This window comes from Bos grunniens, chromosome 27, assembly GCF_055505025.1.
Source record: "Bos grunniens cultivar Pamir isolate PY7600 chromosome 27, Bosgru_T2T1.0, whole genome shotgun sequence".
In the NCBI taxonomy this organism is placed as follows: domain Eukaryota; kingdom Metazoa; phylum Chordata; class Mammalia; order Artiodactyla; family Bovidae; genus Bos; species Bos grunniens.
In genome coordinates this window covers 38,495,134-38,513,643 of record NC_141191.1, presented here as the reverse complement: position 1 = coordinate 38,513,643, position 18,510 = coordinate 38,495,134, and the positions used below count along the sequence as shown (strand labels likewise).

The 18,510-nt window shown below is 40.0% G+C and overlaps 1 protein-coding gene across 5 annotated transcripts in view; it reads left to right on the top strand.

Annotated features, from left to right (window-relative positions):
- KAT6A (lysine acetyltransferase 6A) overlaps positions 1–18,510 on the top strand; it is a 108,711-nt gene that overhangs the window by 74,453 nt on the left and 15,748 nt on the right. For all 5 annotated transcript variants that reach the window (XM_086380435.1, XM_086380432.1, XM_086380434.1 and 2 more), the window contains exons 9-12: positions 8,477–8,592; positions 15,309–15,450; positions 17,088–17,249; positions 18,278–18,371. In XM_086380435.1, the coding sequence (XP_086236561.1) occupies positions 8,477–8,592; positions 15,309–15,450; positions 17,088–17,249; positions 18,278–18,371 (514 nt within the window). The remainder of the gene's footprint in view (positions 1–8,476; positions 8,593–15,308; positions 15,451–17,087; positions 17,250–18,277; positions 18,372–18,510) is intronic.

Genomic DNA, 18,510 nt, shown 5'->3' with positions numbered 1-18,510 from the left:
TTTTTTTTCTTTTTAGATTCTACAAATAATGATGTCATGATAATTCTTTTTTATGGCTGAGTAGTATTCCATTGTATGTATACACCACATCTTCTTTAATCATTGAATGATTTTAGCAAGGAAATAGAACAAATATGAATTAAATTTTCTTTTTTTAGCCACTATATGAATGGATTTAAATTCTTCATATTCCAAGCTAAGAGTAGAAGCAGGGAAACAAATGTAGAGGCTTTTTCAGTGATCGAGAAGGTGACTTAGACTAGAGAGGCGGCAGTGGAGATGGGGGAGAAGGAAATGAATTTAGAATCCTTTTCAGAGATGGAGTTGGTGTAACTTGGTAGGTTTGATGTGTAGTTTAAAGGAGTAAGGGGACGTCAAGAACAGCTTCCAGGCTCTCTGACCTAATGTCCTAGAGAAAGCGAGTTGAAGCAATGGGGAGACTCACTATTGATTAGATTAGATGATGTTTTTAAATAATAACAGCATTCATAAACATAGCATACAGTGTCATTTTGGAGAGCCTAGACATGCTGTAGTAGAAACTGCTTCAACCTTTGTTCCCCAAATTTTGCAGGAAGATTTTATTACAGTGTCTTAGATGGCAGTCCATCCAATCAGTAGTTCGTCATATTTAAGTACCTACCCTGTTCTAGAAATTGCTAGGTGCAGGGCCTGTGAGTGAGACATAATTTGAATTCTCGTAGAGCTTTAAGCAGCCACCGAAGCAGCCCGCAATAGTGATAGCTTATAGTGGTGGTCTCCAGCAATTACATTTTGTGTGATACGCTACCTAATTAAGTCAGACATTATCGAAGTGTTTCACAAGGTTTCTTTTTTCCACCCCTCCTTCAAAAAGGGTCATTTATTAATTGGTTTTGCTTTTTGTTTACTTTAAAAAAAAAATACAGGAGAAGGGGATAGTTTGCCTGGTACTATCTTCCATCGTTAGTGGCTATTCAGTGAACACTTCCATAAAAAACAGCCACCTCTTAAAAAAAAAACAGAAGCAAAGAAATTGGTAGAATAGGGTTTTATTTGGAATTATCTTTCAAAAGTGATTTTGTGAACTTGGAAGGAATGGTTTTTCTTAGAAGATTCATCACTGAAAAGAAGCATTTGTATTTAAGTCATTACGTTGAAGAGCATGACAGCCTCCTCGAAATAAATAGAATGGTTTTTTACATAAAATATCACCAAATAGTGCATTATATTTCCTTAGTATTTTTAGTGCTTTCTAATTTTGAAGGATTTGATTGTGTGTGTGTGTTTCTAGAACACTAATAGCATTTTTGAAATAACTTTTTTCTTTGCATAAAGAATTTAACAGTTAATTAGAAATGAAATAAACTAGGTTCAGCAACTCTCTTCACTCTAAGAGTTGTTATCCCTATTTAATTATTTTTTTCCTTGGAAAATATTTATCTTACAATTACCAAAATGCATGTAAAAGCATTGACATTTTACCCTCAATGTCCCAACTACCTAATCAGTCGGTCTCAAGCCAGAATGCACTTTAAAACCACCTTATCCTGCCTAGGCCCTGTTCAGATATTTATGAACTCCAGGGACTGGGGAGAAGGGCCCAGTATTAGGAAATGCTCTCTAGGTAGTTTTGTAATTTGAAACTGCTCGAAGATATGCATGCCTCTTAGCTACAGCTCCACTAGGAAAGTCAAGACGCAGAGGCCGTTCTCACTCTAAGCGGTGAGTTCTCACCCACGGTGACTGTCTGTAGCGTTCTGACAGTGGTGGACAGGTAAGGCGGTAACCAGGTAACCAGTAACCAGGTAAGGCAGTAACCAGGTAACCAGTAACCAGTGCATGGAGCTTGTTCGGTGACTCTTCACCTTCTGCACAGCCCCACTGGGTACAGCCTGGGACATTCCTTACTCCTCTGGCCCAGCAGCTTCGTTGAGCCTGGTGTCAGGGCGCACATCTGGAGCTCCCGCCCACGTCGTGGCAGGTTTCTGGGTTGGTTTGAGTGCCCCACGGGCACACTTCTTGAAGTCTGCTCTATGGCTGCACTTGCGCATGTCCATGGTGTGTTCTCCGGGCACCACCTTGTTGATGGCCGACTGGCCTTTCTTCTTCTTGCTGCCCTTCTTTGTGGGAACCCTCCTGCCGGACTTGACAGTTTAGCAAAATTTTATTGAATATTCATTAAGATAGTGGTTAAAAGCCTAGGTATTAGAAATAAGCTGCCCAGGTTCAAATCCTGTCGAGTGACCTTTGTCAACTAAGTTACTTAATAGGTTTGTTGAAAGGATTAAATGAATTGATATTTGCCAAGCACTTGGTGTGTCACTCATGTGGTGAGCACTAAATCCATGCCAGTTTCTGCTAGCTATCTTAGTGGTGGGTGCTGGAAACCCACAGATACATAGAAAATGTGTCTCTGCTCTCCAGATAACATACATTTATAAAACAATAGTTGAAGCCTTGTGGTTAGCAATAGGAAGTCTTTTATTGTGTTCTAGGTTCACTACATTCAGCATTATGTGTCAGTTTTTGCATTTAATAAAATCTTGTTACTTGCTCCCGTTTCAAACATATGAAGAAATTGAAGCCTTTGAAGGATTATCATACCTGGAATTACATAGTTATTCAGTATCAGAATCAGCGTTTGAACCAGGCCGTGTGACTCCAGATCTTTAATCCTTAACTGCTAGTCTCTGGTAAATGTGCTTGAGATGCTGGGAGAATGACAGCAAGGCATCTGCCTAGGCTGTTCATGTCATCTTCAGGGAGCAGGTGATATTTGACTAGGGTGTTCAAAGAATGAATGAGAATTAGCTACTGGATGGGGAGAGGAGGGCATTTCTCATGGAATAGTTTGGGTGTGAGGAACATTACTGAACACTTGAGCTGTGTGTAATTTCTTCGGTTGGCATTCAGTTAAGAGATGAAGTTGAAAAGGCGAGTACAGACCAGAAGACCGAGTCACGAAGATCCCATGGTCCATGTGAAGCCATCTGTACTTTGCTTTCTAGTTAACGGTGGTTCTTTAAAGTAGTTAAATAGCTCTTGAGGAGCTCCTGAAGAATTTATTTTAAAGAGGACGGCATGGTTGTATTTGCATTTAGAAACCTAGTTCTAGTGATGCAGTGTGAAGTGGGTCAAAGAAGCCCTCCAGTCCATTGCTCACAGTGGTCAGTGAGACGTGACCAGGGCCTGGATGAAGGCGGCGGGGGTCCAGTAGGCAGAGGTTGTGCGAAGGATTTAGGATAGGATGGGAAAGGTAGAGTGCTGGGTTGAGTTGAGGTTAAACGAAAGGACAGAACCACATAGTTCCCAGTGTTCTTTTTTGAGTAGATGATGATACTGGATGTGGGAAGGGGAGCTTCTTTGGATGGCCTCTCCCAATCGTGGTCACACACACTGGGGGCTTGTGCGAAGTCTAGACTGTCTTGTAAAAGGATGTGGTGATCAGGAGGGCTTCCAGGTAGGTTTGCCAGGTCATCAGCACACAGGTGACAGCTGAAACTGCATGGGTCATAGCTGAAGTTGTTAACATAGATAACGTTCATTTAACAGTAAACGTTACCGGGTACTGGTTACCTTGTGTACCATTAGGCACTAGAGATAAAACAGGGACCAAAGCAGACTTAAAAAAAAAAATTCGTATTCTCAGGAGCTAACAGTTTAGTAGTGGGGATGGATTAAAGTAAATACTGTATCATGTGGTAACGTTATGGGGAAAAAGCACGGGGTGGGGGGCAGAGAACTCTGAGGGGAGGGATGGATTTGTGCAGTTTTGAATTGTTGGGTTAGGGACTGTCCACCATGTAGCAGAAGGCTGAACAAGGTGAGGGAGTGAACAGCAGAGTACTGGAATCGCAGGCTGTGGGCAGGGGCTTGTGCCTGGTACAGTCCAGGAGATACACGAAGGCCACGTGCTCGCTGACACTTGGTATTTTCTGGGGGTTTATTTATTTATTTTTAGTAGCCGTCCTAATGGGTGTGAATGGGTGTGATGTACAGTTGCATTTCCCTGGTGACTAGTGATGTTGAACATCTTTTCATGTGCATATTGCCCATCTGTGTATATATCTTCTTTAGAGAATGAAAATTGATTAGAAGTCATTATATTGTAAGATCTTATCCTAATTCAGTTGTTTGGCAAAACATAATCTGAACTGATTTGAGACTATATGTATATGTATGCTGCTGCTAAGTCGCTTCAGTCATGTCCGACTCTGCGCGACCCCATAGACGGCAGCCCAGCAGGCTCCCCCGTCCCTGGGATTCTCCAGGCAAGAACACTGGAGTGGGTTGCCATTTCCTTCTCCAGTGCATGAAAGTGAAAAGTGAAAGTGAAGTCGCTCGGTCACGTCCGACTCTTCACGACCCCATAGACGGCAGCCCAGCAGGCTCCCCCGTCCCTGGGATTCTCCAGGCAAGAACACTGGAGTGGGTTGCCATTTCCTTCTCCAGTGCATGAAAGTGAAAAGTGAAAGTGAAGTCGCTCGGTCACGTCCGACTCTTCACGACCCCATAGACGGCAGCCCAGCAGGCTCCCTCGTCCCTGGGATTCTTCAGGCAAGAACACTAGAGTGGGTTGCCATTTCCTTCTCCAGTGCATTAACGTGAAGTCGCTCAGTCGTGTCCGACTATTAGCGACCCCATGGACTGCAGCCTACCAGGCTCCTCTGTCCATGGGATTTTCCAGGCAATAGTACTGGAGTGGGGTGCCATTGCCTTCTCCCAAGAACACTGGAATGTATATATATTCTTTGTTGTGTCAGTTGCTCAGGCGTGTCCGCTCTTCGTGACCCCCATGGTCCATGAAATTCTCCAGGCAAGAATACTGGAGTGGTTTGCCATTCCCTTCTCCAGGGGATCTTCCTGACCCAGGGATCAAACTTGGGTCTCCTACATCGCAGACAGATTCTTTACCATCTGAGTTACCAGGGAAGCCCAATATATTCTTTAGTTATCCTATGAATATATGAATATTCATATGCTTTGCTGAAGAAATATGAAGGTATCTGATTATGCAGTGTTCTCCCAAACCCTGCTGAGGCTGTTGATTTAAGATACATATATGTTCTGTAACACTTTTCTAACGAGAAAAGTTCACAATTCCAAAGCACATTCTATTCCAAGCGTTTTGGATAAGAGGCTGTGGATGTGTACTTTGGAAAGCTAAGTTCTAGTTCAAAAAAATTTACAAACTTTTGGAATTCAGAAATTAATTAGTTGAGGGCTCCCCATACGTTCTGTCTCACCTTGTACCTGGTTGGTTCTTTCTGTTTGTGCTTCACTCTTGCTGTTCCTGTGCTGTCCTTCTCCCTCGACTTCTCTGAGCCTTGTTTCTCACCCCACACCCCTCCCCGTCTGTGAAGTGGGCATGTGTTTCCTGCTTTGAGGACTGGATTGTGGGGAATGAAGGAGATGACAGTGCGAGATGCAGGGTCTGCACAGGAGGTACCCCACACATACTGAGGCTCTTTCTTCCCAGTTCATGCTCTCTCCATTTCACAGCTTATGACTTCATTCTTACACGTCTCTTTCATCAGGTAACTTTTAATCCTTAAGGAACAGGATTGTTTTTTATTAAAGTTTTCATGGGAAATGTCCCAGTGTCAGAAAGACATATCTTCTCCCACCATTGCACATTCTCGTGCTGATACTAAGGGGAATCCGACCTTCCATTCCCACCTCAAAGTGTCATTCCCACAGGGAATGGAAAAGAGATGTCTGACGGGAGGGGGCAGGGCTGTGTCAACTTCAATTGTAATTTTCCTTTTGTACCAGATCTAGACTGGGGGTCAGTGTATACAAGAGTGGTCTCTCTCTATTGGATGGAAGTGGAGTTTTTTGCAGAAAAGTAACAACCTTTTCTCCAAAATTGCTGGTAATAAGTTTCATTCTCTAGAATAGGCATATTTAAAGTTACCTCTTTTGATTTAGTCCAATTACTAGTGCATTCAGTGTCCCCTCCCGTATTTTCTTAGGTTGGACAGTCCATTCTGGCCCAGAATGTGTGTTTTGTTTTAGCTGTTTAGGTGTATTCAAATGAGAAGGAAGGCACAGGGTGGCAGCACCCGAGTTAAAAGCTTAAAAAAAACTTATGTGCTCTTAATTTGTTAAATACCTGCTACTTTGGAAAGTTGCATATTTGATGACATCTTGACTGAAATTTAAACATGAAATCAAAGATAACCTTGTAATTCAGACTTGGCAGTTTGGTTTTGGCAAGGCCTGGGTTAACGGGCGGTTGGGCGCACCTGCTCCTTCCTGGCTGCACAGCCTTTGTTGCTTCTGCACGCTGGCTCAGAGGCTCCTTTCGCAAGGGAGCTGGAGGGTGGCCGGCGCGTTTCCTAGTGCAGGAGGCCGAGGGTCCTGAAGGCAGGGAGGTGTGCCGTGCCTCCGGCCTTCCGCAGACCACAGGTGGCGGCGATGTGCAAGCAGTTGTACTGGAGCTGGGTGTCCACCTTCGCGTCAGGCATCCGCCTGGAGGAGCGCGCGGCCGCGGACGGGAAGGCTGTCCAGCCGCAGGTGATGTCGCAGCAGGTGTGTGGCCTCGCCCTGTGTGCGTCCTGTGTGACCCTTGGCCCAGGAGGTTGATTTGGTTTCTGACTGGTTATTCTGATATTTTCTGTATTACTGTTCTTGTTATTTGGAGCTGTGAAGATAGGCTAAAAGGTGCTACTTTGTGAATTACAGTACATGATTCTGGAATGTAGTTTAAAGAACAGTGTGTTTAAAACTTTTGCAAAGCTCTGTTTGGCTTTTGAGAAACAAACAAACAAAATCTTTCTCTAACCCCATCTTGTGTTTTTCTTTTTGATTTTGCTCTTGAAAGAGCCTCAGTGCTCCTTGGTGTCGTAACACAGTTTATCCAACTAACAGATGTTTGTCTTTTGTTTTGAGGTGCCTCAAGGAAGAGGTGAGGTTTCACCTGGCTATGCTCCAACTTGAAACCCGAGATACGTCCCTTGGCCTTTTAGAAAAGGGAGTGGTTAGACAGACCAGAGGGAGTCCTCAGATGAGTTATGGTGAAGAGGCGTTTTCCTTAAATAAATTTATATAAAGAATATAAATTTGATATTATATCTTTTTAGATTTGTTAGAAGTGGGGGTGGGGTGGGGTGTGTGTTTGTCCTGCGCTCCAGCAAGGGACTTTTGGTAATCTCTCAGTGGTTTTTAAAGCATAAAATGGTGAAGGATAATTTTGGTTGTTCCTTTTAAGAGTTATTAATACTTGTGTTTGATTAGGCCGAATTCTAGCTCCGTTTTTAAAAACATTAATTCATGTTTATAGAATATCTATGATAATTATACATGGTTATGTATTGTATGTTATATATATAATATACACGGGGACATACCTTCTTTTATTGCTCTTCACTTTATTGTGCTTCACAGATAATGTTTTTTACAAATTGAAATTTGTGGCAGCTCCGAGTTGAGCAAGTGTATCAGCAAGCACCATTTTTCTAAGAACACTTATTTGTTCATTTCATGTCTCTGTGTCACATTTTGGTAATTTTTGCAATATTTCAAACTTTTTCATTATTATTGTATTTGTTCTGATGATCTGTTATGGGACTTGCTAAAGGCTCAAATAATGTTTGGCATTTTTCAGTAATAAAATATTTTTAAATTAAGTATGTCCGGTTTTTTTTTTAAGATATAATGCTATTGCAAACTTAATAGACCAGAGTGTAAACATAATTTTTATATGTACTGGGAAACCAAAAATTTGTGTGACGTGCTTTATTGTGATTCTTAGTTTGTTCCTGTGGTCTGGAACCAAATCCACAGTATCTCTGAGGTATGCCTATATGTGTATACGAATCTTGTTCCACTGGGCACAGGGCAAATCAAATTCCCTGTGAAAAGCTACTAGGAAGGAAGTTTTAGGAGAAGTGTACAACGGACTGAAGACTCTTACTTGTTTTGGTGTATTCTTTTCGTGTTGTCCTTAGTACCTGCTTTTGCAGACTAGAGGATGCTTGCTTTCTGTGTGCACGCCCCTGTTGAGTAGGTTGTTGCTGCTTCTGTCAGTTGGGGTGCTGTATGTCTGATCTCAGCCTGTGGGCGGCAGGCCCTCCTCCCCATCCCTGACTCCGAATCCCCCTGTGCCACGGTGTCTCTTTAACTACTGAGTCATTAAGGAAAGAGTTTAGTTGAGGATATTCACAGTATTATTAAATATGGAAACTGTAGTGTCACCAACTGCATTTGGTTCTAGGAGATTTATTAGCATATTTAGTTTTCATTTGGTTGCTCGTTTTAAAGAGTAAGACAGTTTATTTCAAAACTCATTAGCTTGTTCCTGGCTTTTCTAATTCCTTGTGGAATCCTGAGAACAGGACACTTTGATTCAGACGATTTTTTTGTTTTGTTTGTTACCTATCTTAGTATTTTTAATGTACCTAACTTATATAACCAGTGTATTTTCTCACTCCACTCTTAGTGTTTTTAATGTAGCTAACTTATGTAATCAATGTATTTTCTCACTGCACAGAAAGTTGGAGTGACTGGTCCTCCTGATCCACAAGTCCGCTGTCCCTCTGTTATTGAGTTTGGGAAGTATGAAATTCATACCTGGTACTCCTCTCCATATCCTCAAGAATACTCAAGGTATGTTTTGAGAGGCCATTTACCTTTTGTTCTTAGGTTCCTAGAACTCCAGCACTAGAAGTGATCTTGGAGACATTGTTGTAGTCCAGTTCATCTCTTTACATTCAAGAAAACTGGTAGGTTTTAAGTGTCCATAATAGCAGCATACTTTGGCAGCCACTTAGTCTCAGTTGGCTTTATAATTTTTTTTTCTGTAACCTATCCAAAAACTATTACTTAAGATCGGAAATCTGACACATGGTCAGAATGAAAGGGGAACATTTTTTCTTTATGAGAAATTGGCCTTCATATCTCACACCAAAAAAATTTCTTTAAAGAGAAATTCTTATACTTAACTATAAATAAAGTTTTACTGAGTAGCCTTTTATTTAAATTTTTATAATTTAACAAACTTAGTAAATTGTTTTCCCAGAAATAATTAGCCAAATGGTATAAAATTATATATAAATGGCTTGGGTTTCTAGATATAAAAACTGATCAGTCACCAGCTTTTTGGGATAACGTAGTGAGCTTAATGAAGCCAGATTTGTTTCTTGACTCAACTCTGACATTTATAAGCTATGTAACCTTAGAAATTACCTAGCTACTTGGTACTTCAGTTTCCTCATCTGTGAAACAGAGATAATAATAGTTCTGACCTCAGGAGGTTTATTGTGAACATTAAATGAGTAGAATCATGTAAATCACTTAAAAATTGTGAGTGGTCAGTAACGTCAGTTATTTTTTTCTTTTAGGGTTGAAATTAAAAGAGTTGAAAAATAAGATTCAGTCAAAAAATTAAACACTGGCTTAGCATTTGAAGCAGTCATTAATTCTTTAATCTGGCTTACAAATCTAAGCAGATTAGAAAAGTAGGAGTGAGACCCAGACCTCAGTGACAGAGAGGTGGGGGGAGAAAGCAAAACCCCAGGAATCTGACATACAAGCTTATGAAACACAGTAGCTGAGAGCCATTTATTGTAGGATCAGTTACCTCCAAACTCTGTGTTAGACCTTTAAGGCAATATTATATTTATTTCATGGAAGAATACCAATCTGAGTTTGTTAAAAACATTATATATTATGTATATATGTTAAAAGAGGGAAGGAAATTCCTCAACTACCTACAGAACACAGGTGTTTAGTGCAATGTCTTCCTCAGGAGTTATGGCCAGCCAGGGTATTGTATAATCAAGAACAGCAAAGTTGAAGAATTAATTTCATCATGAAGTTTAAAATAAATCATTACCATTTTAAGTGAGCTCTTTCCCAGCTGTGCAGATCACAAGAGTGCCCCGCCTGGAACAGAAAGCCTGTTCAGCTGTGTGTCCCAACGGCTGCCATGGGGAGTGCAGCCCCAGGCACCTGCTCTCTTCCTCTCCAGGGCGGGAGGAGGGGCGGAGCTCATTTAGTCAGGAGTAGAGACAAAGGAGATGAGAATGAGGCTGTCAGTTTTAAGATACTAAGTCTGATTAAAAATGTTGCATTTTGCTCTGATGAGTTTGTCCCTCGAATTTGACTTCTTAATCAAGTTTGAGGGAGTTAGTTACCAGTGAAAGAATAAACATTGCCAGCAGAAAAATAAATAACCTAAGAAGTTTAATAGGAATTGTAACAGAAAGCAGCAGCAGAACTGTAACATACATCTAAGTAGAATTTTAGATGTTTTCTGTACTTTTCATTAGTCACCATTGTGAAGGGTTCCCTGAAAATAGCAGATAATATTGTGTAATTTATATGTTTTTTAGTAATTATTTTTTCTATCTATATAGTCTTAATTTTCTTAATTCATTTTCAAAAAAACATGTTTTGTTGAGTTTAGACTTGTTTCACTTCTGAGTTCTTTAAACTTGAGTTGACTATAATGTTTAGAGATCACGTGCTTTCTAAATAATAAACCTATATTTTTACTTTGTTAATGACTATTCTCTGCTAAATTACTTCTAAATTATTTTCTTATTAATAAAAGTTCTAAACACTTTAAAAAATTTCCGAGTCCTAAAGCAAAACAAAGAAGAAGAGCAAAAACAAAGAGGAGATCGTAAAAGGAAAAATTATTTGGGAAGTGGGATTACGTATTATCTCCTATAATATTCAGATATTTGTGTGTGTGGTATATGTTAAGTAGTCTTGTGTCCATGATTTTTAAAAAACAAAATGAAACAACAGCAATGAAGCAGCTTCATTTGGAGCAGTATGATTAAGTCTCAGACGTTGAAGAATATAAAGCAGAGGTTGTAACCTGAGGTTTCCCCCGCAGGGCGATGTGATGCTCACACATGGCAGATGGGTCCATAGAGGGCCCGACTCTGCCTGTAAGGACGTGACGCAAATAGGCTGAAGGCAAGAGGAACTGTGGTCACGGAATGTTCTCTACTCCTGAGCTGCTTAGGGCTTTAGCTTCTTAATAACCTCTTTGCTACAAGTTCGTATTAAGATAAGATCCCAAAAAGGCATATTCTCACATATTTGAGTAGTTTGGGAACCTTGCTCTACCTTTTGATCCTGTTCCTGACTTGACTTGATGCTTAGATTATGTACAACCCCAATTACTAAGGAACAGCATCCTCTAAGTCTTTAAATGACCATTAAATGATGAAATAAAATGGATGAAAGGAGAATAAAAATATTCATAGTATTAATCATAAATAATAGCCATAGTTACCATTCACTGAGCTTACTCAGTGACTAAACATCTCTGGAATAATTCTGTGAGGTGGATATTGCTATCTTTGTTCTCACAGGCCAGGGCCCAGCAAACATATTCAAGACCACACAGTTTCTAAATGGGAGAACCAGGATTTAATCCCACTTTTCTCTTACCATATAGCTATAACTTTTAGCCACTGTACATGACTACTCCGTATAGCATTGATAACTAGATTGATCTCAGATGGCTTGTACCATAATCTTTGACTTAAGGAGTATTTGGTGTAATTTCTATTGTATTAAAATTTTACTATTGACATATTATAAAAGCTGCACAAACTGCTGCTATCTTGGGCAATGTTCTAAAGCCACAATAGGAAGAATATTTGCATTATCATAGAAGTAAGGGAACCAATACAGCTGTAGCCCAATCCTGACTTCAGAGATTGTGGTATCCATGTAATGGGTGACTTTAAAATAAATGTCAAGTGTGGGGGCTGTACCCCCATGATGGAGCTAGTCAGAGTGACCATATGCGTCCTCGATAGTTCAGGCCTAGGTGCTGTCAAGGAGAAGGCAGAAAGCAGTACTCAGCAGTGTTCTTTAGGTTGGGGAGTGTTCCTGATTTCAGTAACTGCACTTCATTTCATGTGATCTGATGTTTTTCCTATTTGATATATTTTTTCAATGAGAGAACTGCAGCCATTTGTACTATTACTAGAAAAGATATTTGATCTTTTCTAGAGTTGTATTGAATGATTCCCATTAGACTAACAGTGTCATCCCAGTAGTCTTGATTTTAATAAAGTCAAAGGCTTTTAAAATACAAAGGATCATAAGAGACTATGACAAATAGCTGTATGTCAATCAGATGGACAACCCAGAAGAAATGGAGAAGTTCCTAGAAATGAACAATCTTCCAAGGCTGAAGCAGGAAGAAATAGAAGATGTGAAAAGACCAATTACCAGTAATGACATGGAATCAGTACTAGAACGGCCATCAGCAGACAAAGCTTCAAGAGCAGATGGCTTTATAGGTGAATTCTACCAAACATTTAGTGAAGTGGTAGCGCCTGTCTTTTCTCAAACTATTCCAAAACATTGCAGAGGAAATAGTGCTCCCGAACTCATTGTGTGAGGCAAGCATCTCCTTGATTCTAAAACAAGATAAAGATACCACAAGAAAAGAAAATTATAGGCCAGTATCACTGATGAACATAGATACAAAAATCCTTAACAAAATGCTACCAAACCAATGCAATAATGTGTTAAATGCAACAGTGTATTAAAATGATCATAAGCAATGATTATAAATAATAGTCAGTGAGATTTATCATGGGGATTCAAAGATTCTTCAGTATCTGCAAATCAATCAGTGTGATACAACACACTGAAGAACAGAATTAACAAATTGAAGGTCACACTAAAAATAGTGTGACCATCTCAGTAGATGCACGGAAAGCTTTTGACAACATTCAGCATTCATGTGATAGAAACTCTCCAGAAAGGGAGCGTAGAGAGAACACACATAATAACGGCACGTATGACAAGCCCACAGCTAATTTCACACTCAGTTGTGAAAAGCCCAAAGAATTTCGTCTCAGGTCAGGAACAAGACAAGGAGCAAGACCACTTTAATTCAACATAGGTTGGAAGTCCTGGCTACCTCAGTCAGACAAGAAAAAGAAATAAAGAATCCAGATTGGACAGGAAAAAGTAAAATGGTCACTGTTTGCAGACAATATGACACTATACATAGAAAAGTCCTAAAGAAGCCACAAAAAACGTTTGGAGCTCACTGATGAATTTGGTAAAGTTGGCAGGATACAGAATTAATATGCAGAAATCTGTTGCATTTCTATACCCTGACAGTGAACTGTCAGAAAGTAAGGAAATAGTCTCATTTACCATTGCATCAAAAAGAATAAAATGCCTGGGAATAAACCTGCCTAAGGAAGTAAAAGATCTGTACTCAGAAAACTGTAGGACACTGATGAAAGAAACTGAAGATGACGGAGACAAATGGAAAGATACATTATGTTTATAGATTGGAAACCTTACTGTTAAAAACGACAGATACCATGCAAAGCAATCTACTCATTATGTGCAATTCCTGTCAAATTACTCAGGGCATTTTTCATAGAACTAGGACAAAAATTTTTTAATTTGTATAGAAATGCAAAAGACCCTGAATGGCCAAAGCAATCTTGAGAAAGTAAAACAGAGCTGGAGGGTTGACTTCAGACTGTATTACAAAGCTACAGTAATCAAAAAGTGTGGTCCTGGCACAAACACACACACACAGAGATCAATGAAACATAATAGCCCAGAAATAAACCTGCCTCTTATGGTCAGTCTGTGATGGAGAAAGCAAGAATGTACAGTGGGAAAAAGTCGGATTCTTCAGTAAATGATATTGGGACGATCGGACAGTTGCATGTAACAGAATGAAACTGGACAGTTTTCTCAAATCATGTAAAAAATAAACTCAGGATGGTTTAAAGTCCTAAAGATAAGACCTGAAGCCATAAAAGTCCTAAAAGAAAATATAGCTGGAATACTCTTTGATATAAATTGGAGCAGGTTTTTTTATCTGTCTCCTAAAGCAAAGGAAACAAAAGCAAAAGTAAATGGAGCCTAATTAAACTTAACTTTTGTACTGCAAGGGAAACCATTGACAAAATGAAAAGACAACCTCCTGAATGGGAGAAAATGCTTGCAAATGATATGATCAATAAGGGATTAATACCCAAAATATATAAACAGAGGTGTTTTTTTTTTCCAATTTCCTTCAGCCTCAGTACGTATTTATATGAGAGAAGATATATTTGGATTATATTTCTTGTCATTGTATCACCCAGTATTTTTGTATGTACAGTTTTTGTTATAGTATCAGATCTTAGCATGCTTACCAGTTTTGGACACAATTCAGGGTACAGGAGAGCCTCTGTGCTGAGGATACATGGGATATGTGTTTATCAGAGAGAGCCATGCAGTCTTCTCAGTCCAGACTAAAATACTTACAGAAGCCACTGGTGTTTAGGTTATGTTCCTTCTGTGGCTTTTTCAGTGGTGAAGAATCTGTCTGCATTGCAGGAGAGGCAGGAGACTCGGGTTAGATCCCTGAGTTGGGAAAATGCCCTGGAGGAGGAAGTGGCAGCCCACTCCAGGATTCTTCCCAGGATAACCCCATGGACAGAGGAGCCTGGTGGGCTGTGGCCATCAGGTCTCAAAGAGTCAGAAATGGCTGAGCACACGTGCACACTTTATTGCCTGGCTGCTTATCACAGAGACTGTGTAAGGGAGAAGTCCTACTGCTAAAAAGCAAGTGTATTGAAAAATATAAATTATTATATAAAAAGTAACAATATAGATGAAGAAATAATTAGAAATTTTATTTCAGTCATTGAAAATAGACCTTTGAGGTGCAGGATTTAATGTCATATTTGACTGGAGAGAAAGCCAGAATTTCGGAGCAGAAGGGAGGAGGTAGTGTAGCATGTCCTAACTTGAAAAAACGTTTTCCATATTACAGTTTTATACTTAAAAATATGTACAGAATCTGCTTTTACAGTCCCCACTATATGTCCATCATGCTCAGCCTCTGTACCTGGTGTACCTGGCACAGGGCCTGACAGTGTTCAGTCCGTGTTCATTTTCTGAAAGTAATGAGTGAGTGATCTGATAAAGGAAGAAAGACTGTACAGCTTAACAAAGTCTTCACTTTCTGGTGTGTTCCCAAGGTAGACTTTACTTTTTTTACTTACTGGAGATTATCAAGGAGGAGAGAAGGTGAGATTTTCATGGCTTTCTGGTGGGTAACTTTAAAAGACAACAAAGATTAGTTTACTAGGAAGATCCCTGGATTGTGTGAATTGATTTCCCACCCCTGCCCTCTTGCTATCGATTACTTGGATCCTATTATCCAGATTAGTTTTATCTTTGATTTTTGTGTTTCCTTTTTTAAAAATTTGATTAGTGGGGATAATGATACATTCCTTACCTTTTTACCTGGGTAGTAATGAGTAAGAATAAAAGTGGAAGTTTAAAGTCTTACGTAAAATTTGTGTGATTGTTTTTTTTTACAGGCTGCCTAAATTATATCTCTGTGAATTCTGTCTAAAATATATGAAAAGTAGAACTATTCTGCAGCAGCATATGAAGAAGTGTGGTTGGTTCCATCCTCCTGCTAATGAGATTTATAGAAAGAATAACATTTCTGTTTTTGAGGTAAAGTAGAAGATGTTTAGTAGTTGTCTTCCTATCCGTTTCAAATACAGCCCCCCACCACCACCCAACCCCCCCACCCCCCACCTCCCTCCCCCCCCACCCCCCGCCGCTGCCCATGCTTTATCTGATTGCACAGCTTGATTTGTTTTGGAAATGTTTTACTATGGTTCACTCACTATGGAGTCAGTAGTTCAGCTCTATAGGGGAGAATCAGAATTAGGTCAGTCTAAGTGGTACCAGTTCACAAACTTGGTCTCTGAATAAACTATTTTGTATTTCATTGAATCAAAGACATCAGTTGTAATATATTTTACGTTCCACTCAGAAGGTAAAAATACTGAAAATTATGATATATATGACTCCATTTGATTTTTTAATGCCAACAGATTTTACTTTTGTATGGATGTGATAAGATTGTGTCTTAGACTCTATGAAATGTGGCACTTAACAGATTTCTACTGCTCTGTTTAAAGGAATATTGTGTAGAGGTATATATGTAACAGCTGTAGTAAATCCTAGTAATATTTCCTGACTTCATCGTGATTGTTTGACTTAGGCTACATCTGTGATTCTGTGTTGTTAATAGTGGTTTTTAAGTTCTTGATCTCAGCTCCGGTCTGATTGCCCAGCTACTAACTGAGTGCGTACCATGTGCTCAGTTCTGTTAATTCCAGTGATGATAGACTTTCAGGTTGTCAGGATCTGCTCCATCTCTCACTGTCTTAATCTTCCCAGAGCTTTTATTTTAGGTGAGGAATAGAGGAGCTCTTGACCTTTAAGGGAGGGAAAAGGTGTTTTGTACATTAAATTGCTAAAGAAGTGGCAGTCTTTTTTTTGTGTGTGGCCACACAATGTGGCTTCTGGGATCTTAGTTCCCCAGCCTGGTTGAACCCCAGACCCTCAGCAGTGAAAGTACAGAGTGCTAACCTCTGGACTGTCACGGAGTTTGCAGAAGTTGCAGTCTTAAAATGTCAGTGTCTTTGGGTCTGATGTAAGTGGTCATAGAGGAGCACACGCTGCAGGGGTGCTGGGACCAGACAGCCTCGCGCTCCTGATCCTGGCCAACCAGAGCCCACGAAATACCTCACTTGCCAGGTTGCCACCCAGGGAACCTGCTCCTTGCTTTTGACAAAAGATAATAATCCCTCAAGGAGCTTTGTTTAGGGGGAAACCTCATTTTGGCAGTCTGATTACATTGCTTCTGGCTGCTGGCACAAGTTAAACTGTTGTTTTACTTTGTTTTGCTTAACAGATGTATTTTAGAAGAGGTTACATTTAGATCTTTTGTTGAATTAAATACTGTAAAAAATGCATCAGATCAGCTTGCCATCTGAAGGATTCCTGTAGTCAGTCTTTTTGTAAAAGCAAATGCTGTTTTGAAAATGGCCATCACCTCCTTGTCTAGCCTTTTTTTGTGCTTTGTTGAAGTGCAGTGTTTTGTGTATTTAGTTGTCTTAAAGTAGCAGACACTGTACTCTGCCATTTCAAGGGACAGCTTCCAGATCCATTCTGTTCTGAGAGTTGCCAGCTCCTCCTGGGCTGGACTGTGGGTACTCACAGGCACTGTTTGCTGACGTGTGTTATTCTAGAATTAAAGAGACACCTCGCTGACCGTTTTGTCTGTTTTTTTCCTCTAGGTTGATGGGAATGTGAGTACCATTTATTGTCAGAACCTGTGTCTCTTGGCAAAGTTGTTTCTTGACCACAAAACACTCTATTATGACGTGGAGCCATTTCTTTTTTATGTTCTAACCCAGAATGATGTCAAGGGCTGCCACCTTGTTGGCTACTTTTCTAAAGTAAGTATAGCAGCTGAAGTTTGTCTTGAATTCATATGGAAATACGAAACAGCTTTTGGTTGTCCCTAGGAGGCAGTACAGGGCGCACCCTTCTGGGTGCCGTGTGGCTTTCTGGAAAGGGAAGCAGGAGGACCGCCGAGACACTTAGCAGGTGCCAGCAGGTGCCTAGTAACGTTCAGAGGGCTGTTCTCTGCTGGGAACATAAAACTGCTGCTCACACCCCAGAGGGAAAGCTTTGCCATGGCTTCTACTCCCATGGTGATGATAGGCAGAACTTGTGAAATAAACAGAGTCATTACCTGAGTTCTTTCTCTGTTTAAATCTTCTCTTCCCAATTTGAATTTTAGGCATAGAAGTAAGAATTTTTAAGAAGCCATTTTTTATTAAAGGATACTTTCTCTCCTTCAATTTTCCATTCTCTTGGAGAGAAAAAAAAGTTTCTTCTGTTGTCAGACAACATAAAAGATGCAGTTTTATTTAAGAAAGCCCATGATAAAATCTAACTATATAAAAATAGTTAAGTGAAAAGCCCTAGTTGTTAGTAGGCCGTTTCAGTAGTTCAGTATAATTTAAAATATATTGCTTTGATTTATAGAGGTGTATTTATACCCACCGTATGTAGCGCCAAAGCAGGAGCTACAATAAAAGGAACTTGGAAGTCGGTGATGAACTGTCCCACTTCTAGGGGCCACATTGACGGCAGCGTTTGTAGCTTTGCAGATGGTCAGGACTGGGATTCCTCTGCTCATCTCAGGCGCTGACATACTGTTTTCAAGTTGCAGGTGGTGTTGGGTGGCGTCACTTTGGTTTATGTTTTTCCCTGGGGATGGTTGCTTTGTGGAGAGTGCCAGGGGCTTAACACTGTCCTCCCCCTCTCAGAGGGGTATTTTTTTCTTGATGTGCATTGCTAATCCCAAAGGACCAGGGCTGTGGTTTTGACTGTTAATCTTTGTTTCTTAAAAATTAACATTAGTGTTTAGTCTTAGCAGCCTGTTGTTTTAAAACTAGGCTTTTGTTTTTTCTACCAGGAAAAGCACTGTCAACAGAAATATAACGTTTCCTGTATAATGATTCTTCCCCAGTACCAACGCAAGGGCTATGGGAGGTTTCTCATCGATTTCAGTAAGGATTATAGTAACGTAACTGCTCATTGTATCTTCTTGTGGACTTTCTTTTGGTTGGACATGAAGTATTTTTAAATTGCTAATATTAGATATGAGTTTCTATGTGATTTATAGCAAATAGTTTTAATTTGCAGCTA